This window comes from Halictus rubicundus, chromosome 4, assembly GCF_050948215.1.
Source record: "Halictus rubicundus isolate RS-2024b chromosome 4, iyHalRubi1_principal, whole genome shotgun sequence".
Taxonomy (NCBI): Eukaryota; Metazoa; Arthropoda; class Insecta; order Hymenoptera; family Halictidae; genus Halictus; species Halictus rubicundus.
In genome coordinates, this window is record NC_135152.1 from 21,296,938 (window position 1) to 21,321,427 (window position 24,490).

The 24,490-nt window shown below is 46.1% G+C and overlaps 1 protein-coding gene and 1 long non-coding RNA gene across 22 annotated transcripts in view; one reads left to right on the forward strand and one right to left on the reverse strand.

The window, feature by feature from the left end:
* Dlg1 (MAGUK family member discs large 1) overlaps positions 1-24,490 on the forward strand; it is a 797,939-nt gene that overhangs the window by 612,653 nt on the left and 160,796 nt on the right. For all 21 annotated transcript variants that reach the window (XM_076787382.1, XM_076787375.1, XM_076787389.1 and 18 more), the window contains one exon: positions 5,438-5,473. In XM_076787382.1, coding sequence (XP_076643497.1) covers positions 5,438-5,473 — 36 coding nt within the window. The remainder of the gene's footprint in view (positions 1-5,437; positions 5,474-24,490) is intronic.
* LOC143353804 (uncharacterized) lies at positions 21,503-23,323 on the reverse strand. The gene is made up of 3 exons (XR_013082207.1): positions 23,064-23,323; positions 22,515-22,850; positions 21,503-22,454 (listed from the first exon to the last, which is right to left on the reverse strand). It is a non-coding gene; the product is annotated as an uncharacterized LOC143353804 (long non-coding RNA).

Here is a 24,490-nt window from a genome sequence, read left to right on the forward strand (position 1 = left end):
ATTTCGTCTACCACGCGCGAGACATTTCAAAGTGGCCCGGTCCAAAAAGCACGCGGAAACGATTGATCAAAATTGCTCATTTAAATCACCTCCAAAGTACTGTTGTTTAGCACCTGTACACTTCACCCAGCGAAATTCTTATTAACAACTGCTTAACGACACTACAATAGAATACACTAGAATACAGTACAAAGTACTAAAGTATACTTATGGTTAGGGCAGTTGTCTCTGGCTCTGTTGGCGTAACGAGTTGCAAGCCAATAGGAAATAACATCTACAGCTTGCCAGCGTCTCGTGTCCCCAGAATCGCGCGAACTGAACAAGGGAGAGTTGTAATTACAATTATTTAGCCCGGCATTGAAGTCCCTACAAGTCACTCAATCCCAGAAAAGTCAATAACAGCAACGCTTCCAAACATTGTCAATAAGCTGGCGGGTTGAATAGATTTTCCCCTAATCCGGTGAAACGTCAACCCGCGAATTCGGGCCGGAGTTGTAAAGCAATTAAAACAAAACTAAACCGGCACTGTGGAAGCGAACTGTTCCAGAGCCGGCAGCCATTACTCGCGGCCATTATCCGTAAAACCAGGAAATTCGGACACGCAAAAAAATAAAGTTCTCAGCTTGGTTTGCTTGACATGCAGTCGCATGCTGCCCGGGATTAGAAGGACGATGAAGCACAAACAAAAAGCTCAAGCCGAAGCATCCGCAGGAATCCAGGAATTCACGTAAATCCGGCATTACGAAGACTTTTGTGAAGTATCCGGACGGTCCGTTCGAGGATCTTCTGTGACCCTGATTGTACATGGTTGGCCGGCGTATGCGACATCTTAATTATTAACGCTTGTCCCGAGCTGTAGTTCAGCTACAGTTAAGAAAGCTCCCGCCCGGATAGAGACCGAAGGACTCTACAGTATTATTATTTATCTCCTCTCGTCTATAATAAAATTGTACTAAAACTACTGTAAATAAAAAAAAAAGTAACCAGTCTATCTAGATTAATAAAAACTTTATCATATTTACATTGATTGTGATCAAATTTTGGTTACGTCCGTTTCATTTATCTTGCGTTGCGTTTCTCTTTTGTGCTTAAAAAGAAAAGTCCTAAAAGACATGCATAATTTTACATACTTTAAAAGAAAGTTTCCGGTGGTAGGAGAGATCCCTTTATCGATTGTTATCGCGCTTGCCTACAAATTATAAATTACAATTCTTTTCTTTTTGAGTCGTTTGACTCGAGCTTAACGAGTTTTTCGATCGCTTTCGCCATTTTGGTAGTAATCCTGTATCAGTCGATTTAATACTCGGTGTCTTCGGTGGCTCGTACGTCGTCGATCTAATCCCCTCAGACGCTAAATTGTGGTCTTAGAACTTAGCGGAGTGCCTCGTAAGTTTTAGCTACCTTGGGAAACGCATATCCTTTCTCATCCCTTAGTGAATATCGTCCTTTGCCCCCTGTGCTTCGTGTTCTGTCCTCTAGGCATAGTCACCGTTCATTTTATTACCGATAAATCTCGTCGCCGCTCCACGCCGCTTCTTTCCACGGTAACCTGGTTTCTCCATTATCAAAGTTTTTGCGTTACGAATTTTTTGACCGTGCCCCCCCCCCCGCTCGTCGCTCCTTCAATTTTCAAAAACGTACTATCGGCGTGCCCGGGCTTGCACTACCAGCAAATATCGAACGTAAAATTCTTCGATTTAGATATACACTCGTTGATGAAGTTCCGCGCGCGTATAAACTCGAAGTTAAAAACTGGAATGGCGCGGACTGCGCAGGGTCACGAATAAAATGCAGAAGGGAAGTTGTTAGAGAATAAGTGCTTTTTTTATACCTTCCTACGACGACGTTCCGTATCTGCTCCCTTCGCGTCGGGGCCATTATACGTTCCATAAAGCAGAACGGAAGTCGTACCTCCGATAATGAAAAATGAAGTTCGCCGTTCGGCCGTGTTTTACAGCTTCCGAAGAGCGTGGAGAATTCTTATAAATTCGCATTCTTACGATTCTTTTTTTTTTCGAGATTCGGCGAGAGCAATAAAATTCGGCGCGTCCTCGCCGCGCAGCCGGATCAACCACAATGTAAACAAGATCTTTGCAATTAAAGTAAAGCACTCCGTGGACAAAGTTGATCTGAAACGAGAAAAGTTTCGAGTGTTGTTGGTTCAGGTATCATCCCCGTGGCTGTCGAAAGTTACGAATATACCAATTTGCTCGGGTAGAAACTTCGCAATTAAGTTCGGTCCGGAAAGGACCGCCTTTGTCAGCCCGATAGCGTAATAACGAAAAATAGTAGGCATGCGTATCAGACGCGAAATCCTCGACGACATCGACGAAAATATATTCGATCGTTTTGCCGTTTGTTTTCCGAAACGTGGCCGTGTCGGTTTTACAAATCGTCCGTGGCCGCGGTTATGATAACATAGACGATAGGTAGCAAAACAGAAAACCGATGTTTCATTAGACGTTCCTGCCGGCAACTTCTGCAAACAATACTACCGCGGCTACCGGTTCCATTTTCTACCTCGGCTCCGTCTGCCAGCAGTCCGGCCTTTTACCCGACTTTTACGTGGTGTTTAACTTCATTAAACGATTAAATCTCCCGTTGTCAACCCGCGCAATTCCCCCCATACTCTCTTTCCCTCCGTCTTTCACTCTTTCAATTAGAAATATATATATCTACCGTTTTATTACGTCCGAAACTTCAAGAAAAATAAAGGGACCGGAAACATTGTGCTACCGGAAGGTAAAATCACAAGGCAATGAGGATACACTCTGTTTGTTCACGCAGAGTGGATCCAACTTTGCGCACCGTAGGAAAGCACAAGTAAAAGAAAATGTAAAAGTGAAAAAAGCGAAAGGAGTGTGTTTCTTTAGCTACTTTAACATATACATACATAAGCTACTTTAACCCCTCGAGAACAAGCACTTTTAAAAATATTATCAGTATTTTCCTCAAAGGACTAAATTATGTATCAATGCCTTAAGTAGTGAAAGAATTCATACTGATCTTTTGTAATGTACGGGTCTTGACGTGGTCCACTATGTCGATACCCGTTCTGAAACGGTCAAATAAGACAGAACAATAAGAATAAGACAGACAGACATAAAACAAGTGGAAGTTCAGATCATAGTATCAAGTATACAGTATTATTATTTTTCTCAGGTTTAAAATTGACTATTCGTTACGAAAAATACGGTTCGAATTTATGTTACGTCTACGAACGCGTTATGTTTGCTTCATGTGGAAACGGCGAACGAAGTTGCATCGAATTATGATAAATGAGGGATAGACGTGTTCCGCAATGAACGTAAAGAAACAATCATTACGTGCGTTGTTATCAGAGGGATCCATTCTGTGCGACGTCTCGCGAAGGTAGGAACAAGTTTATACGACGTCTGTTTTTCCTCGGCGACGTGAAATTGATATCGGTATTATCCAACTGCGCCATCGAATTTGCCCGAGGCACTGCTTCCGCCTTGTAATGGGATTTTGATAGTAACTGGTCGAGAGGTATCAACCCTCATCATGGGAATAATTTCCTCGGCGTATCTGTATCGCGTTTCGGTATACCTTGCACGTTAGAACGCGATACGTTATCGTCAGCATCCGCATTATGTGCTCTACCACCCGCCTTATCATCGTCTCCGCACTTAGCGTTAAGACGTTCTCGAGGAAAATTAATTTTTGCCTGATTACTGGAACATCAAAATCTTTGAAATGTTCGAAATAAATATTTATCGATGTAAACAAGTATTCGCACATTGAACCTAACCCAGATCACATCGTTTTTAATTGTTTCGTTGAATAAAAATTTGTTTGTAAAGACTCTGTGAACAATGCCAAGTTCTAGAGATGCAAAGTCTCCTCGAGTACTGTTGAAAATTGAGAGAGCAGCAGTTTGCCAGCAAGCGGAGCGAGATTGTTATCCCGATGAAGTATTACTTTCTCGCGTAACCGTATCTTCTTTCGCGGAAATTATGACCTGAATGTTTCGACAAGGATTTCTTCAATATACGCGCACTCGGCAACACGAGAATATCGCACACATTCGAATGCCACGTTGGATCAACTTGCAGCTCACGGGTGCAAAGCACAATGTGCTCCATGCCGCCTATATTGCCGTCATAAATCTAGCAAGGCGGTTGAACATTAACCAAGCGACCGCCGCCTATACTTCCGACATCGGTCTACCTCCGTGTTCGATAAAATAGCAGCCTATACAGCCCGTGTTATTATTTACACCGATTTAATGAACCGTAACGGAGTTACGAGCTTTCGCGCGAATTCGTCCGTTTGTCTGAAAAAGAGGCGGCGCCCTCTACCGCGAAACAATTCCCCGCAACAATGCACCATAAAACAGTTTACAACTTCTCAGTAATCTTTCCCGTTAACGATCGATGCTTCTCCTTCCGTGTCGCATCAATTTCTGCACTATTTTCGATTTATCCGCGGAACCGTGACAAACCTCGACGGACCGGAAGCTGGAAATGTTGTCGGTCGAAACGAAACTCGAAATTGTTCGTAACATGAAAAAGACGAGCGTGCGGCAAACTTGTTGTTGAAATATATTGATAGGAAGTCCAGGATCATTGGTCTACGATGCGGAGAACGTTCGATTGAAAATTATTAGTCTTTCGAAAAGTAATCGATGCATAATTGTCAAAGTTCACGTCATGATAATCGCGACGGATTTTATCCGGTCGCGTCGATTTGTCCGAAATGTATCGGTAGCCGTGGTATTACCCGGAGCTTTATGTTTCTCTATTACTTCCAATATCGAAGGTTTCACCGTGTCGTTTACGACAGATGAATCTATATATGAAATTAACAGACGGTTCGATCCTCGGCGATTTATGAGATAAAACGATACCGACGGTTGCGCTTGATAGAAATTTATTCGTCGCCACCGTCACGGGCCATTTCTCTTAGTTTTTCAGGAGCGCAATCACGCGAATGGTCATAGACCAAATTTCCGGTTATAAATCTCGGCGATTCATGGCCGGGATGGAAGAGTGGAAAATTGGATGACGATGTGGTCAGTTCACAGGTGGATTCCGCCCCCCTGGACGGTCCCAACAGCAAATAAAACGCGTTGCAGAACATTTGGCACGAGCACGGCCGTAAAAATTTGTTGCGAAGCATCTGTATCTCGAGCGGAAACGTCGTCGGGCATTATTATTTGAAACGCAACCGGTGAAGGAGCCCAACCTCTTCCTTTCGGATCGGAAGAGGCAAACGTAAACTCGAGACAGAGACAGAGAGACAGAGGGCGGTTACAAATTCATTCGGGTAGATGTAACGAACAAGAACTCCGTTTTAAGTGGGAAGTCGGGGGGTCTAGTTGCTCGGATGAATTTTTGAACGCACACTTTCCTCCCGCGCTTTGTCCGACGTTAACGCTTTTTACCGTACTCATATTGTGTTCTCCTTGTTGCAGAGTCACGACAGCTGGCAAGGACACGACGGCGACCAGGTGAGCATTCACAGCTTACGTTTGCCGACACTGCTTTGCTTTCGCTCTAAGCATGTCGCTTTTGTTCTTTCATCTTTTCCTGACGTCATGCGCTTTAATTATAGCACCGTGTCTCGCCGCGGGTGCAATTCTCGGATTGTCCTGCTCCGATCTCGACCTTGATGAACCACCCTGTTTGCATTGCCCTCTTGGCACATCGCCTCTAACTGCTTCACGTTGAATTTCTTCCCCCTTGTTATTCGATGATGCCGATGGATAGTCGACTGTTCTGATCATTCACTATTTTTCTATCAAGATCTCCGTTATTTCTATTGCTAAATGACAAGAACAGATGTCAACAAGATGTACAAGAACGTAACGAAGAGAACGTCGAATTTCTTTGCTGGAATTTATTTAGTAGTACGGTAATGTCTCGATATGCATGTGTGGAAGGGACACGCATGATATTTGCAAAGTTACAGCAAAATTATCTTTTTTCAAATATTTCTGTATGAAATATTTCTTTTACCAGCATGTTCGTGAGATTTTTCCGATTGAAATGAGACCAAACACAATACTATATCGAGATATTACTGTATTCTTGTTACCGAACAGTGGACTACGGGGCTGGTGTGTTGGAGATTGGACGGAGTTTGTAATTTGAAATGCATGCGTTTGTACTAACACGGAGCACCAATTAAATCATCAGAGCGATATCTCGCCGACTGGTTTACCGGCGGACAGCGTCTTTTGTAATTTGAAGAGCGGCGGGGATATTTGGCAGGGCCGAGAATGCGAGAATGCATTTTCGAGGGTGGAAATCGTTCGCACTATATCACGCGGCGTTCTCGGTGGTATTGGCACGGGTTAGCTAGGAACGATCAAACGGTAGGAACGCGGGCTACGGTGGTGACGAAAGAGTGTGCGGGGGAGAGTAAAAGCAATTTGCACGACAGTGATGCATGCGACTCGAGTTCTTACCATCTGGTTACGCGGTTACAACGCGCACGGTACCTCCTCATCGTTATTAAGGACGTTGTGGTTTAATGATGCGATCGCTGGAACTACCGGCGCGGCGCATCAAGGTCCCACCGTTTCTCGTTAAGTACTAGCGATTAGTCGGCGCTGCACTAGCGCCTGTGAAAATATTTACCAGATCGCGGAATCTCCCCTTGTAACGCTCCTTACGCATTAATCGATACTCGCCCGGTGTTCGCCAACGCATTCATTATGCCCGCGTATTTTCGTTTTATGCGCCGCCGACGGAACGACCGTATCGGCAACGAACAGGCTCGTCGTAAACCGTGTTCTGAGATCTCCTGATGTTTATTTGACAGCTTCCATAACACTTTGGTTGCTGGAAGGATGGTAATAGTCTTCTCAATGTTTGCGCTGTGTTAACCATTCGAGGATCCCGTCTCTACATCCTACTGACGCTAGTCTCTCAAAATTTATTACGCGTGGATCGTCGTATACGATACACCTTCTGCCATTATCGTTTTCTAGAATTTCTTCCAGAACTTTGTCCAAGCCTCTTAAGGCTTAAAAGAGATTGATTGTAACACTGTTCAACAAATGAACACCGTTATTTGCCATTCGAGTGAGTAGAATCACTCTAGACTCGAACAGGGGAACCATCGCGGAAACGGGGATCGGTGCGATCGTTAAGTCGTTCGGTCGCGACTGTCTCCGGGATCGAGAACAGTTCGATAAGTTGTGAATCGCATAATTTGTTTCCGGAGATCGGCCGTTTAACGGGGGCCCGTAAAAAATCCCGGGACAGGCGAAAATACAGGAAGATTTCCGCGCGAGGGAACGTCGCTTGGCAATTCAGGGCGCTTGTGGAACGCTTTTTACGAGGAAAGAAAGACGGCGGAGGCACTTAACAATGAAGGCTGGTTGAATGAGATTTAGTGTACCGTCTAATCGGGTTTACTCTCGCCTTAGGGCTCTGTCCCACTCTGATACGCCAATACAGGCTCAGACTACGGGAGTGGAAGAGGGGTTGGATAAAGAGTAAGAGGAAGGAAACCGGGGAAAACTGCGGGACCAAGTGGTTAGGGGACGCGCGCCGTGAATTTAAAAAGATTCGTTAAACCTTGATACCGCTGTAGACTCCCTATCCGTGGAACTCTTTGTTAAGAAGTTCGACTTCCTCCTCGAATGTTCGTAATGTCCCGCCGAGATTTATCTCGGCTAAGGAGATTTGCCGACCGTGTCGGCCCTTCGCGAGGACCGGCTACTAATCGGCTTGAATGCTCGATCACGACGATTCGATTGCCATTGTTGCTGTTAACGATCGTCGGATGAACGCCGAGGTGGAATATTTCCTCCATGATTTTATAAAACGAGAATCCGAAGGATGATCCAATCAAGACCGCCCCGCTCTTCGCGAGGATATCCTCCCTCGAATTTCAATATTGGAAATCTTCATATCGTTCGCGAGCATCTCGAAGAATCGAGTTTCGGTCGATGACTCTTGCCGTAGACACTCGAACCTACTATACTCGGCTCTGAATAGCGTCTTCCCTGGAGAGGATATGTTTCATCTTCCATCTTCTTGTTTCGGATATCCACAATGCGTCACCCACTACGCCGTCCTTCTAGCGCTTTTTGTTCCCTTTGTAACGATACGGAGCAGATCACTATACCGCCGGCCGGCTTTGTTCACGGGCAACAATTTCGCGCCGGGGCTCTATACGCCCCGTGAAAACTCTCTTGAACCGAATCCTTCATGCTTTCGCTTTATTTCGCGCTCGCGCAAAGACGCGCCATCTTGACGAAAAACTGATTTCGGTAAATGCATGGTCTTTGACATTCACGGATATTTCCCGAGCGGATACGAGCAAACACCGAGCCCGTGTGCGTTCGGTAAAAACACAGGCTGAGACCAGGATAACTCATCGAGTGCCCATAAAAAGTCACAAAATCAAATCAACCTATTTAATAATACAATAATAGAAATGACAAAGTTTATATAGGTAAAGATATAGGTATAGGCACGCGTTTCTTCTTTTAAATGATTTTACTGTTTTGTGCTTGGTCTTCTCAGTTTTGCGAATGCATAAAGATCCACGGTCTAATCGTAACAATGATTTTTGTAACGTTCTCGCATTCCTATAAAATTGGGTTTACTTAATAGATTGCAATATGCGAAGCTTGATTTTCAAGTTTGGTAAAAAATTATGACACTCACAGAGACAATGTTATCGTAACAGGTGCAGTTCTAGAACCGACGCAACGTAAAACAAATTTCTGTATCGTGAAACGCGAACGGGTAAATCGATTTTTGTACTTTGTTTTTATCGTTTTTAACCTCTGAACTCTCGCGGCTGCACCTGCGTCCAGATTCTGGAGAGCACTTTGTGAATTTTTATGCGTTATATCATCGGCGAACGACAGAAGCTGAAACAAAATATTGCTGGAGTATTCAGGTTGCGATCTTTTTCTAGATTTTTCTAGATTTTTTCGCATTTATCGTGTTACGACTCATCCTCCTCGCCGTTTGCGTTCTTGTTTGGAGGATGCGCGGAGCGGATGCACCATTTGCGACCACTGTGAAGGTGTTTTTGCAATGTCCCTCTATTTTCAACAATACAATTAGAATAAGAATTCGAAACGCCTCAACGCTTATATTTAAAGACAATCCAAAAAAAATTGATTTTCTGAAAGTTTGAAACCAGAGTGTACCGTGAAGTTGGTACTTTAAATTCGCCCGAATTTTTCGCGTCACCTAGACAATATTGAATAAAAATATGGTCGCCAAGAGATTCGTTCGAAATTTCGGAATTAGATATGCATCAAACTAATAATTCGCTTGTCCAGCGGGTAGAGGATCCCGACGAAAGCGCGGTGTCGGTGGAATACCGTCGGCGTGCGAAATCTCGCCGCGATTTGCGGACGTGAGCTCCCACGGGAATTGTCGGACGAGCGTGCAGATCGGATTGCTGCGGCGAGCTTCGTCGAATTCGGATAGAATCGGCTTCGCCTAAGATTTATGAGGTGCAACGTGGTCGAACCGGGACATTGGTTGTCCGAGACGTCAAATGTTTCCGTAATAACGATCACGGCGAATATGGTAAATACCAAGACGACGACGACGACGACGATGACGACGACGACGGTGCTCTCTTTCAGCGCGTTCTCCTTTTCGCGAGGTTGGACAAGACGTCTTTTGCTCGAGGAATTCAGGGCGAAATATCGCGGGTGGTCCGCGTGCGTGTTGCTCGCGTGCAGAGAGCAGGGTTTTGTGTACCAACGCTAATTAAGTTTGGTAAAAAGCTGCGTCTCCCTTCGCGTTATTCCGTCTCGCTTCCACGGGAAGGGACGGGAACTTCTCTTTTACGTTTCTGCTCCCCGTCTTCGTAGGAAAATATTTTTGAAGAATCGCGGCCCGCGGACGATGGTGCTTGGGAACATCAGAAGAGGCTCTTCGCCGGCGCTGTGTTCCACAAGGCGGAGTGAATTAGCTGCCAAACAGTCTCGGCAAGCGAAACGTTTGCCCAACGATCACCGGGACGTTTGTTCACCGGCGTAATAAGGTTTGCGGTACGCCAGGCGCCGAGGCACTTCTCATTGTCTCCGTGTGTTTTTCGAATCCGCCTCTGCCCGGCAACGACCCCCCGCTCCCCCCGCCCCCCACCCATTGTCTCTCTTTCACTTTTGTTTCGACAGTTAAATACGTTTAATTTTCATGGCGTCGTATCTGCCCGGGGAAACTGTACTCTAGGCTTTTCACGGTTCGCTTGTAATTACGGCTTTATTGTTGTTCAAAGGGGCGCTTCATCCGTTTCCAGGGTATTAAAAATCTCGAAAATCCCCTTCACGCGCAATGTTTCGCAGTAACTAACACGGGAAACAGGGCTTGGTGCCAATTACCTTAACTCACCCCCCTCCACCACCTACTTCCACCATTGCCGGCTTTATCAGAGCTTTCGTTCCCTCTCGTTCTCTGTCTGTCCCTTTTCTGGCACACGCATTCGCTCCTACACTTATACCTTTTCTCTCTCTATCTCTCTCTTTCTCTCTTTTTTCCTTTCTTGCTCGATGGGCATTCGCGACTCTCGCCGCAAATGAGCCACTCCAGTTATGAGAGATTAGCCTACGGTGTTCGGCACATAACTTCCTGTCCCTACTCCGTTGTTGTTTTTCTTTTTGTTTGTTTTCTCTCATTACTAGGGTCGCAAGGCAGGGACTGCTGAGATTCAGCCGCGGAGAAACGAACTCTGAAAAATGCGGGAAAAGAAATGGAACAGCTCGTGACGTTCGGTCGCCGACACGCACTAATTAAGCTCCAGTATCCTCTTCGGTGTTCTCTCCGGTGTCCCGTTGTGTTCGATTCAATAAACAACGATACCAATTGTTTTGCATTGCTACTGGCTCTATTTTTTTCTTTTTGTTCTCACATCTCCCGCCCTTTTCCTTCCTTCGCGGTACAACGAGCTCGGAACGACGAGTTTTTACCTGTTACGGCGTTAATTAACGCGCTGTGCAACCATTTTTTCTACAATACGCTCCTGTACTCGAAAAATTCGAACGAATCTTAAAAATTTTGGAGTTCCAGTACCTTTCAGGCAAACTGGTAGTAAACATCTAATTATAAAAAGCCTCATTTTCAAGATAAGTGAACACTTGTTTCATTGGTATTTATTATTATTATTATTTCCTCCGATTATTTTGTTTCGTTCGAATGAATCTGAAAACCGTGTATAATTTTACATAATAGATATTACAAAGTGTCCTGTGTGTTGCGTGCAAGGGGAACTCCCTCTACTGTATGTTGCGACAAGTGGCTCCGTGGATTCTGCGATAATCGTACGTCACTTTCTACGAGGAGTCGCACGAAGGCACTCGACAATGTGGGCGGCGAATGGTTTATCGGTAGAGTTTGCCGTGCAGACACCACAATACATAGGTGTCACTCATAGTTCCAATTCGTGACCCACTCTGGAGCGATTAATTAGATTCCGTTCGATCCTGTCGTTACCGTCCCCAGCGATTCGGCATGATACGAAATTATGTAACGCGAAACAATTCCTGCGCGAAGGTCAGGCCGAGAATAACGACAGGAACACGATACGCGTCGTATCGCGTAGAAACGTGTCCCATATTTTTCAAGTCGCCGACACGCCGGATGACATCGCTCACTTACATCGACAAGCGTTTTTCCCTACGATTCAATTTGCCGAATTGAATCGATCCGGTCGATCGTATTGGCTAGGGTGGAAAACGCACGGCAATCGGTCCCGTTCGTCGGCCAAACAATTTTCGGAATATTGGGTAACGCGCGCGGCGTCTCCGCGTAATTTCCGGTTCGGATAGGGAAATTTGGCCGGAAATCGGCTCAAAGGGCAGCACAAAGGGAGCGTTACGCAAACGTTAGGCGGGCTTCGATGCATCGTACGCGATTTCGGCGGGCCTCGTTCCCGAAGGCGGGCAAGTCCGTTAGAGAAATGCAAATTGCGCCCCAGCAGCCAGACAGCATTAAACGTTGCCATTGTTCCAGGGACGTACTCCGATGGTGGCGCGGCGGTTGCATACGGTAACATGCGAGAAATGCACCGCCAGCGAAATTGCCTCCCCGGAAATTCTAAAGGTTTCGTTTAAGTTTCCAGGTCATATGGCTCGAAGCGTCGGAAAGAAAAGGACGCTCTTCGTGAATGTGCCCGGCTGACCGCTTTCGGCCGCGAGCGTATTTATTTTCCGGGCGCAATCAGAAGGAGTTCAAGCGGTCAATTCCATTGGGCGAGACAGGGGAAACTAGGGGAGAGACAAAGAGGACACTTCCGTCTTTGTCGGGGCCGTTAAGAAGGGGGCTTTCTGCTGTAGACGGGCAAGAAAAGTCAACTGAATTTTATTCTAATTTTTTAAAGTAGATGTAACACATTTTAAATCGCATAAGGGTTCTAAATTTTAAAAAATCACACACACACATTCTACACACGGGAAACTACAAGGAAAATGGTAAAAAGTTCGATTTTTTTTTTAACAATAAGGTGATCTACTCCCTGAAGTTGCGCGAGGAATCGGGGACCGGTGCACACGGGGAATCACGGTGCAGCTAAATACGCTGCTTGTGTCCCCGTCGGATTTGCATGCGGTGCTGCAAGATAAAAAAGATTCGGTCGTTGAACGTCCGCCCGAATCGCGAGTAATCCGCAATTTTTTTTCCTGGGGTGAAGTTTCCGAAAAAACGCCGAAGGAATCCGAGGAGATCCCGTTCCATCGACGAGAGGCTTTTTGTCGAAACGGAATTTCTTGACTCGACGAGCGTGCGCTCGAACGTGGCCCGCGTTTTTTCCTCGGGATTAGATTGAAACGAGTTTCCCGATTCGCAGGCGCACCACGTGTCCTTCAAAGGCGACTCCGAAGCCGAAGCCGAAGCCGAAGTCGAGGATCGCTCGGCGGCGCGTTGCATTTAAAGCCCGGCGAACGGCCACGCAAGCGCAACGAGCGCTAATAGAAATTTTTGCCCATTACGGGACTCGTTAAGAGGGAAAGGAACGTTTCCGCGAATGTGGACGGCCGGCTACATTCTTGCTGCCGAAACGAGACGCTGCAAATGCTACAATCGGTTTCTCTGCTTCACGATAACAGTCTGCCGCGGTTGAAACTCTCGAACGTTTCGGTGGCCTAATTCCTCGGACGGTTTGCAAGGATTTCTAGATACTAATTTAATTCTTACAATTTCCCGCATTCTTTTTTATGGAACTTTGGTTACATTTAAACCAGGATCGATTTAAGCAATGGTTTGCTACCTGCTCGTTTGCGAGAGACTAATTTTTCAATACAATTTACGGATTGAACAAATTTTGCTAAATTCCTTATTGGATTAGATTCAGTATGTACAATAAATACAAAAATTAGGTACATGAACAATATTTAGATATTGTTTCTTCAACTTTATACTATTATTGTGCCGTTTGCAGAACGAAAAATTAAATAAAAGAACAAATAAAATTATTTCCAGGGCTACACGCTTATTGTTGAGTAGGTACAAACAGAATCTGTAGTATATTGTTTTTTCTTTTTTTTTTTTTTTGTAGAATTATTAAAGAAATATGTTTTACTTTTACGCATAATATTCTAAAGATTTGATTGCAATCGATTGATTATAGTAGATTCCCATATAACGCGATTAAAAAATGGTTTAATGGTATGAAAGTAGGACATAACAAACATTCATATTTAGTGAATTTTGTTCGAGTTCAAGACAAGGGTTGAAAAGCATTGATTGAATCTGTTGAAAAGTTTATTCTTTTTGTTCGAATAATTTGAGAAATTCAGTATACTATATTTTGCTATAGTGCACGAGCTGGTTTGACCAGAGCGTTTACTCCGAAATACCTGAACCGCCACGAAAGCATTCGAGGCGGCCAGTTCGGCCGAGTACAGTTCGCCGAGTTCGTACCAGATAAAAGGAAATGTAAATAGAGTAATGTACAGGTAGCAGCCGAAATTCGTGTAAACTATCTATCATTATGGCCGAGCCCGGAGCGATATCTTTGTATCTATCACAAGTTCCCCGGCCGCAAAACGGCCGCACGACCTCGTGCGATCGGCCTGGCACGAAACTGGCGTCGTCGTCGTCGCCACGAACGAACGTCTTCGGCACGGTTAGTATGTTCCTGCCGTGAGCGAGCGATACGTAGAAGGGAGCAAGAGGGGAAACCCGAGGCACACGGTAGAGAACGAACGCGACTACTTTCGTGTGGAGTTGGCCACTTTTTTGTTTGAAATAACGGATAAAAAATTACGCCGCCGTGAACTCCCACAGAAATAATACCTAGCGAGGAATTACGGGAAAGCAGGCTACCACGGCGGAAATTACAGCTCCAAGAACCGCGTTATTCTCGAATGAAAACCTCGTGTTGCAAACTAGCAGAATAATCTAGCACAATATTAATCCCGTGAACAGTCTAGAATTACAAAATTTATAAAAGGCGGTACCGAGAAATCGATCTTCGATCGCTACAAAAGATTCGCGGGATCAGGAGCTCTCTACTAAATGTTTGATCAGTTTTAGGTCACAGATTCGAACGTTTGTACAATTAAAATCACCTGTTTAAACATGTAATATCGATGATCGAGGAAGATCCGCTTGGTGCATGCCGAAATATTAGTCGAAATAAAAGTTTATTTGGATAACGCCCAGAGCGGCGTTCTTGCGAGGACGATCGTGCAGGTTCGTGCAGGTCCGGCTCGGTTCGGCTCGGCACTCTCCGTGCGTGCAGCGAGGTTCATGCCGGCGGCCGAGCGATGACGTCAGCAAGCAAAGAGGCCTGTCCACGGCCAGCTCGGTAAAGCGTACGAGAGCTCTTGACGTTTCGCCTCTCTGCGTGTGCACGCTCGAATTATTTTCGGCCGCTCGTTCGATCCCGGGCCGCGGGTACGATCGGTATCGCGAACAACCAGTGGCGTACCGTGTACCGTGTTGTGTGCGTGGCGGGAAAAACGTTTCGTTTCCTGGACGCGGCTTGTTCCTTCTGCGAGTAGAATCGCGCGAGCGAGGCGACCGAGCGAGCGAGCGAAAGAGAGAGAGAGAGAGAGAGAGACGGATAGAGAAAGCGGCGCAGAGTGGTGGAGAGAGGAGAGGAGAGGAGGCGTCCGTGGCGACCTAACCTCCCAACCGGTGCGTCGGTGATTTTAATCGGCGTTATAGCAGTGCCGTGTAACCGTGTCACGCGAGCCTGTGTCAACTGTCGCGAAAATCTACGGGCTCGCGAAACGTCAAACCGTCCGGCGTTCCTCGTTCGACGACCCGCGCGATATCCCACGACAGTGATTTTCTAACCTATGTTACCGGTGCGCCTTCCGACGATACACCGGAGAGCAGTGTACAGTCGGGAAACGGGAAGCCAGTCGAGACGACACGACGGTAAATAAAGCGAACGAGGTGGGGACTAGCCGCGCGGATGCAAGTATATAGACAACCGCAAACTCTTTACGCGATCAAGAAACTGTCGTGTACATTTTGACGTTCGTCGCGGTCGCTTATCCTTTGTTTCTCTCCGGTTATACGTCTCTGCGGTGTCGAATCGAGAAAATATCGTGGCTCGATTCGCGGCAGAAATTCGTTCTGGAGCGAGACCGACGAGCGAGGAGCAACCTGTTTCACGGCTGTGTGAGTGCGTCCGTGATCTCTCGTGGAATGCGAGAATCGTGCGTGCAGGGGCGTCCTGATACACGGTGATTTCCAAGCGGACGCCGGATAAGAGTGCAGTGGTGTTGGTGTAGTCAAATGCGTCGCCCCGTTATCGTCTAAATGCGCGCGCTTCGTGAGAAACTGTGATTTCTCTCCCGAAAGGTAAAGCAACGTCCACACCAACACACACACAGAGAGAGAGAGAGAGAGGGAGAAAAAAAAGAAGGAAGCAACGGTGAATCCGTTCGCTTCGCTTCTTTTTCTTTTCTTTTTTGGCGGGTAAACGGGGAAGGAACACGTGGCGATCAGGAAGTTGAGAATTCGAGGATAGAAAGTTTCGAAATTAGAGTTTTACGAGCGATTGTGTCCCGGCTAACGGTACACGCGATCAACCGGCGATACTTCTAGAAACGAATTAGCCGCTACGTGACGTTCGGTGTCATTAGGCAATATGCACGGAAGGACGAAACCGATGCGACAGTGAATTTCGCCTGACGTACCTGACGTGTCGCTTTCTACGCTGACAAATCGGGCTGCCGTTTCCAATAGGCTTTCGAACAAAGCGTGCGCGTCAAGTGTACACACATATGTCCACGTGGAAATCGAACGCTTGCAATCGTGGGTTTCCTTATCCGCGTCGTCATTCGTCACGGTACGCTGCACAGGAGTACGCTTCGCGCGCACTAGAGTGGGACGGACGGACAACCTGTTTACGATATAACCATACCGGCGTGTACACGTACACAAACTTACGTTCGCAAGCGTGCACACGCAGGTATGTAGCTGTGTGTAAGGAGGGAAGCGTATAACAGTTTTCGTGGGAGCGTAGAATCGGGATTTTTTAGCCTCGCGCTCTCGGAAAAATACGTGCACGTACCTGTGTCGACGGACATCGGGACGGACGCGCCGCGCCGCGCCGAGCCGAGCCGAGCCGGGTCGTGTGCCACTTTGTGTTTCGTACTTTCACTGATCGATCGGCCAGAACGTGGCAGCTCACCCGGTCCAACCAGAGAATGCATTCTCTTTGCGAGGAGCATCTACTAACCTTTACTGGGTACCTCGGTTTTCGGTGCACGGGATGGAGCGTGACTCGCGGCCGCCGTTCGTTCGGCTCGTTCCTTTTTCGCGGAACGCGAGGAATCGATTTCGATCGATTTCGAAATAGGTGGCGTGCCGGTAACGGTCATCGAACGTCGGAGAAACTAGACTCGGCTCTCGGTTTAGCAGTTTATGAATTAAACAACGAACCGCTCCGATTTTAAATAGTCGCGGATTCTTCGCTTCGGAGAACTTTACAAAATAGGCGAATTGGTATAGCAATTGTTATAACATTTATTCTGGTAATTGATATTTAAATTGACCCTTTGCTTGAATTAACGCGCGAATTGCATTTGAGGGAATATTCGTTTTAAACGACAATTAAGCTATAGCTTATACTATAGCTTGGGTTACTGTCGGTAAAAATAAAATTTCAAAAAAGTAACAAAGGGGATATAAGGCGTGTAAGGCGTTTCTTTAAATTTTATCAGAAGAATTAATAATTTTCAGTGAACGAAAAATTATCGTCCAACTGCTTAGTTAGTAGATTTTAAGGTCTATGCAATTAATAGTCTGCGAATTTTTCCGATGTGTCCCCACATTCTAAAACTATTTGTTTGTTTCTCCATCGTCAACTAACAGTAAAAGCGAGATCTAGCTTTTTCCGGTACCGTACGACTCTCCTGTACGTTTCCACCGATAAAAAGCAACGTGGTTAACAGACTAATAAAACAATGTTTCTAAATGTTTCACCGCAAGCGAAAAGAGTAGATTAAAAGGACTCGCGAGGCATAGTTTACGGTGGATATCAGATGTCCGTGCGGTTCAACGAGGCCACCAATGTCGGCGTAGTTGCTCACGCGACAGATTTTCCTCTGATTTCTTTTAGCACGCTGCGCATGGGGGGGGGGGGGGCACGGGTATAGTATTTCCGTTTCATTGCTCGAATCGGAGGTTTCGTAAGTTGACGTGACTCACGTGTGCAGCCCGGTCGCGTCCGTGTATCGACGAGAAACGATTACATATTACATAATGTCGCGGCGGTGGAGCACGTGAGGTCGGCCGAGGAAGAATAATTTCCTGCGTTTATTCGAGAAGCGAATCGGGTTAACCGATACAAGTAGGACAGCGCCGGTGTCCCTGGGCTTTTATCAATTGGGCTGCACTTGCGTGCGATAGAGATACGAACGTAAACGTGAACACAAACGCGGCATGGCGTCCGTAGGAAATAGGCCGCCGGGGGAGCATAATACGGCTCCCGTGTCACCCGGTAATCGTAACACAGAATCTATGATGTATTTGACGCATATAAAATTACCGGTCTATGCAACGGTCTCGTGTTTCCTTTAGATTGAGTTTTCAACCGGCCGAGGCACTTTCACGTTGCAACCGTACGCTAAACTCGCGCTGACCCGCTACCGGCCGGGTACACAATATTATCCGCGAGACAAACCCTTTTCTTTTTATTAGGAAGGTGTAAAATAATGTTTTGTGGCTTTAACGATCGCTTCTCCGTACTCTCGTCTATCAGCTTGTCAAATTTCATCGAGCTGCGAACATCTCGATGCGAGTTATAAACGATTTAGTGAAGCTGAGTCCGTGTGGCTCTGCGATTTGTCATTCTGTTTGGAACACAACTTGTTTGCAACTTTATGAATTATACGTGAACCTGATGTCGCCACTAGGACGATATTCGTCCTTGAAGGGTTAACACGTTGACTGCCACGGAGGTGGCCGGTGCCTGGCGTTATTGATTTGCTTAACCCTCGTACGCTTAACAGCATACAATGAAATATTCTGTGTTCCCCCATTTTTGCTTTACACTTTCAACCAAAAAACTATGCTTCATTTATAACATTTTAGAGAAATCTCATAACACCGACAAAAACAGATCGATCATTTTAGAGTATGTAAAAATAGTAAATGGGTGAATTTTCACCCTGAGGAACGTGTAAGGATTAATAACGATTGTCATAAAATTAGCGGCACTGAATATCAACTTTTTCGTTCTGAGATGAACCAAACAAGGTGGAAATTACATTATCAAGTAACTAATAGTTATTAATAACTCTGATAGTTTATACGAATGCAATAGACGAGACTATTACCGCGAATTCTAGAGAACGGTCGAGCATGAAGAACATGATTTAATTTCGAATCGTGGACCTATTTTGTACACGATTCGTACCTCGTCACGCTAGGCGATGCAGTTCAGATTAGGAAACAATTTCCGATTAGGATTGTTCGCCACGTTTCCTTCCGCGTGTTACTGTATCCTATTGATCCGCGGCAGGATCGATGCTAATCAATGCGAATGCACCTTTGCCATTTTGTTTCGGTGAAGTGCGGTTCCGTGAGTTTCGTGAGAAAAGTATGTGGCTCGGTGGTATCTGAGCGGCCGGATTAATTGGATTAATTTACATCGAACGGCGATCGACTCGAGGAGAGGAGGATGACCACCAGGAGGAAGAAGAAGTCGCAGGACGGGTTCCTGAAGAAGGTGTCGAGCCTGTTCAATCTGGACACGGTGAGTCACTCGCGAAACGGTATGCGGTGTCACGGATACACCGTGTCTCCCTTTACAGTACCCATGCTATTTTCGACGGATTTCTAAACGCTATGGTGGCCTTTGGTGGGCATCGTCGCCTACGATTGCCTCTTGTTCCGTTTCGAAAGCCTTTCAGCGCAGGAACGATTAACTTCTGTCACGAAATCCCATTAGCGACACTTGGCAGTGATTGCTGGGGCAAAAGGTGTCGCAGCGACGTTGACGATTATGTACAGCATCAAAAGTTTGCGACAACTGGTTGATTTTCAACAAAATTTCAGCGTTCAACGAATTTCCTATTTACTCGAGAAAATTGAAAGCTGACTTGAAGCCATTTCTCGAAAAATGGCTACCGGCCCAGCTAATATCTGCTTCACTCGGGTGAACGACTAAAGCAGGTTTCTTTTCTCTTTTTACTGTAGACGTGGTCAGATAATACTATTTATATGGGTCAGAAGTGATCCAGTATTGGTTCGCTATGGTTGGCGATAATCACGATTTATATTCGACAGCAGAACATTTTTTTTTAATGAATGATTGCAACGAATGCGAGATCGGTGTGTCAATGATGTAACGTGAAAACAAAATCGTTCACCGTGTAATCGTATTCGCGTCTGTTCGTTAATTTCAATCTGCCGCTGTTCGTCGAATCTGAAATGAAAACAATGGTATGCGTGCTTAAGAGCTTGCGCAAACACACACCGTTCGCGGAGCTTCTGAATGAACCGAGCTCGAACTTCATAACGCCGCGAGGTGGATGCGACGCATAACATTATACGCGTTGTAAGCGTAGCAAATGCGACATTAATCTTGAACAAGTGCCGTTTACGAGTAGCTAGCGAATCCGTGTGCCGGATAAAAACAGACGAGTCCCTGTTAACCGTTCGAGGAGCTGCGAATAGCGGAGCAATGTATTAAGCTGAACAATTCGTTCCGCATAATACATTTATTCAGGTGCATAGATCTTCCGTCGCGGCGAGAGCGGCCCGGTAAAAAGGTGGGAAAGCCAAACGATGTTGTACCGACGAGTTTATGGAATAATACCGTATCGCGCCCGGCATGGAACGGATTACAAATGCCTCCGTTTTTCCTTGTCCGTCGGGAGCCCATTCGTGTTCAAACCGTTTTGTTGCGCGAGGCAAATGAGCCGAATTAACGCGACCGACTCGAAAAGCCACTCGCATTCTTCCCCCGAGTGGGTCACACCTTTCGCAACTGTTCGGTTTCTTTGAACTCGACAATCGATAAAGCGTTTCGTAATCCGCACCGTTTACGTTCCGTGCTATTGCAAGCAATTCTGACGAAATAGTTGCGACTGATTTAACCTTGATGAACGTTCCTGCATTTTATGTGGGATAAACGTGCCTACTTTCAGTCTTCATCCAATTCAAAATTGTTTACAAATATCCACTAAGAAATTATACGCTGCAATGGGTACAATGATCTCTCTTCCCATGTGTTGCCTTACGTCCCCGCAGTTAAAACATTTAGAAAATAGCATACTAATAATTGCAACGCTTAAGGTGGCCGACTACTGAAACAATGACTCCACATTAAATTGTTCATCGCGAAGGACGTTAGATTCTTGAGTCGAGTCGGATCCTCAAATTCGGTACCATGAAACGTAGACGTCGAATTTTCGGTTCTCCAATTTCCCGTTATTAACTCCCGAACTTTTTCACGCTCCGAGCAGTATCGTTATTGTTCGACGGTGTCTATAGCTCTTCCCGTGTACACAACCCTCCGTGAGTCGGTCGTATCTGTTTCTTTCACGGTGGAAAACGAATGGTCGTGTCCTCGGGTGAAAAAGGGGATCGGGAAAGCGGAATAACGAGATCGCAGAGGGAAAAGGGAAAACGTCGAGAAGCGCGCGAGTGAATCGCCGCTGAAAACCGTTCGATCATTTTTCTCCTTGGTCTCCCGAACGTTGCACGCGATAAGGAAATGTGGAATAACTTCGGCAGTCTTCGACAACGATAAAGGAGAGATAGAAGAGAAAAAAGAAAACTCCTAGAACGTAAACACCGTCGCCCCTTCGCTTTACACGTGACTTCTGAGAACAATGCTAGAATTGCTTGTATTCTTTCGCTCAATGGCCTCCACAAATGTGGATGCTGTGTATCGTTCGGTGCAGATAGAAATTCGGTTGAAATTGAACCCGGTGATATTGAATTTTCTTACGGAGAAGTCTCCTTTTTCGAATGTTAGAATTGCAATTCTACGAATTTTGCTACAGCAGTTTACTTACTCGTCTATAGGAGCGAATAAAAAAATGTATTTATGATAATTTATACGATCGTCTGTCCGAAGTGTGCGGACGATGTCCAGTGTAATTGCTGTCTTGAGAATGCGGAACGTTGGCCAAGAAAAGTCGACGAATCGTTCCAGCTGGCGAACCTTGATCCGTCAAAAATGGGCAAGTCCCATTAAAATCCAGCACGGTTGTCGTTTGTTTTCCGTTGCGAAATCAACGGCGTCCCGGTAAGCTTTATCGAGCGTCGTAAGCGTGCAGTTTACATTGGCACCTGATTTCGACACGTCCCAGCCGCTTCACCGGTCCTAAGTCAACCTGGACACTGTGGCTTGGCGTAAGCTCCCCTAAGGTACACAGTTTGCGGGCCGGCGAACGGTAAAACAATTTTGTGGAATTCCTTGTCGAAATGGAGAATACCGCGGCCAAACGCTCTTATATCTTCCCGCTCATTAAACAACCAAGCAACGTTCCCGGTCATTGCTTCAACAGCGATTGAACTGTGCAATCGTTATCGCTGTTCTTAGCCTAACTATCCTCTAATCTTTAACCGACCAGATGGCGTACTTGAGAGCCCGTGAAACTTCTCAACGTTCCGACAATTTGCTGATTAAATTGTGCCGTTTTTACTGGGATAGCCTCCGGTTCAAGTATTAGACGCGGCAAGAATTCGTCGACGACCTGAATTGCTCAATAGAAGTCAATTGATTGAATAGTTTTCGAGATCGTCGCCATTTTCACAAGAAAGCTACCCAACAAATACAATTCTGCTTGAATACAATTCTCTTTGTAAAGATTTAGTTCGGATTCTAGCTTAAGTTTGGCATCGTTGTTCTGCTCTTCGCGTTGTCAAAGTCGAGCGGTGATCGCATAGCTATATCCATGTTTTTCGATATTCTTTTCCTTATCTGTCCTTCTCCCGATCCAAGGCTGGTCGTTGACACTGAGCTCAATCTGTTGAGCCATCGTTACGGTTATTATCTAAAATTCGAATTCACGGCTCAGTCAGTCGATCTTCGATCTCCGAACCGGCCTCAATTTTAAGGTGATTTTGTATTTGAATTGTTTGCATCTATGAAACTATCGAGTAACTACCTCTAATATTTCATATGAACCATTAGGACCTTGTATACCAACGTTACCAATGACATTTCGGGCCCGAGGTTTTCACAGGTATCGAGACATTACTGTACTCGTTGGTCGCTCGTTTCGGTTGCATCGCAACGCTTCGATAATGTCGTCAAGGTTACCGCGACCCAGTTGACGATGCTGGTGCGCGGCGGACTTGCCGGTTGGTTAAAGGAGGCGGGTGTGTTACGAAATCATTATAAGCAGGTCGGCGATAATTGACACGGATTAACAAGCAATTGAAAATCGAAGTGTCTCTCGGCGGCTCGCGTCGGGGCCTCGGCGATGCCTGCACACGTAAATATGCATTTCCTCTTATCGTCGTCGCTTCGGAACGCGGCGGCGGCGCCCCGCGGCATGACCAACGCGCGAGACCAACACACCGACGACGAGATCTTATGTAAGGGGCTTGCACGTGTGCGTGGCGGCGCGACGTTCATGCACACGCTCGATCGTAATTGGATATCGGTACGACCTTCGTGAGAAATACGGCGATACATACCTCCGCAACCTGGATAAAGCGAAATCCTTCGCAACAGGCTTCCTCGATCCTCTGAATAGCTGTCGGATTGAAGTTCGACGGGGAAACGTCGCGCGTTTAAAGATCCAATCGAGCTGCCGCGGCAATTTCCATGTAAACACCCCGACGCCGAACAGCTGCTCTTGCGCTGACCACGCAGAAAGTTACCGCACATCGGTTATCGTCGCGAGCTGGTCAAGTGTCGTGAGAAGCCGAACGAGAGGGGGTAATGACGCCGCGGTTTGATTCGGTTGATTGTCATTCGAGAGATTGCCTGTTCCGCGTTATCAGGTTTCTCAGAGAACCGAGAATTTTGTTTCTTTTGACGAAAATGTTTAGACTGCAGAGATTTCACCTGCTTCCTGGATATTCGTTTCAGCATTTTCCGACCGATATCAGAATTCTTTGCTGTTTGCATAGATTGCACATGTACATTGTTTTCTCTAAAACAATCCTTGGTTTCTAGTTTCGCTCGTTTCTGAAATTTCCCACCGTAAATTAGTATAACGAATATTCGCAATGGAGTCTATTCGGTTGCAGATTTAACTGTTTCGTCCGCGTCCTTGTTACCTTGTATTCCAATATAGGATGCAATCCACAACAGTTTGATAGCACTATTGTGTTCATTCATGACTAGATTATATAGAATATGCAATGGCAATTTTCGAGGAATTAGTTCACACGAAGGAATTCGTATTTGTCCTTCCACGTCTCTCTTATTCGATAAAGAGAATTTGAAACTAACGTCTATATTGATTAGAAATAAAAAATAATCCACGTATAATCGAAACAAAGAGGGAAATACTTGTAGGTTTCCGGAGCGATGGTGCGGTACGAGTTCGCGCGATTGAGAACCGCTGACTTTGACGCCTTTCTTATTCCCGTCAGACGCAGGTCGGCAGACCTCCCTTGGCCGACCTTCCGGAGGTGGTTGGAAGCGGAGGTTGGCCCGCAAACCTTGGCGAACTGTGCATCGAATGTTGAATCGTACAACTTGCACACGCTTCCCCCATGGCCCCATAGCCAGGAGGACGTACCGCCCACCCCCAGCTGAGGGCCAAAACGCCGTTGAATGGAGTGTTTCACGGCAGGCTGCCAGCTCCATACGTTTCAACCTAGACACGGCCGATCTCCCTCTTACTTCGTTCTCCGTCCCGCTTCCACCGATCGCCATTCTTGCTTTGTCTTTTATCCGCCTGGGTCTCTCGCATTCTTCGCGGCAGACTCTCCCTCTTCAGGTACACCCTTAATCTACAATCGCCGAAATTCTTTCCCCGAGAGCACATGGCCGGGCAAATATCGCGGCTCGAATTCGTCCGCCTCGAACATCGAAATATGAGACCCGTATCCGTGGGATCGAAGCGATTGTTGTCGGGAATACGTTGTTTACAACACGCTTATCGCGCGGA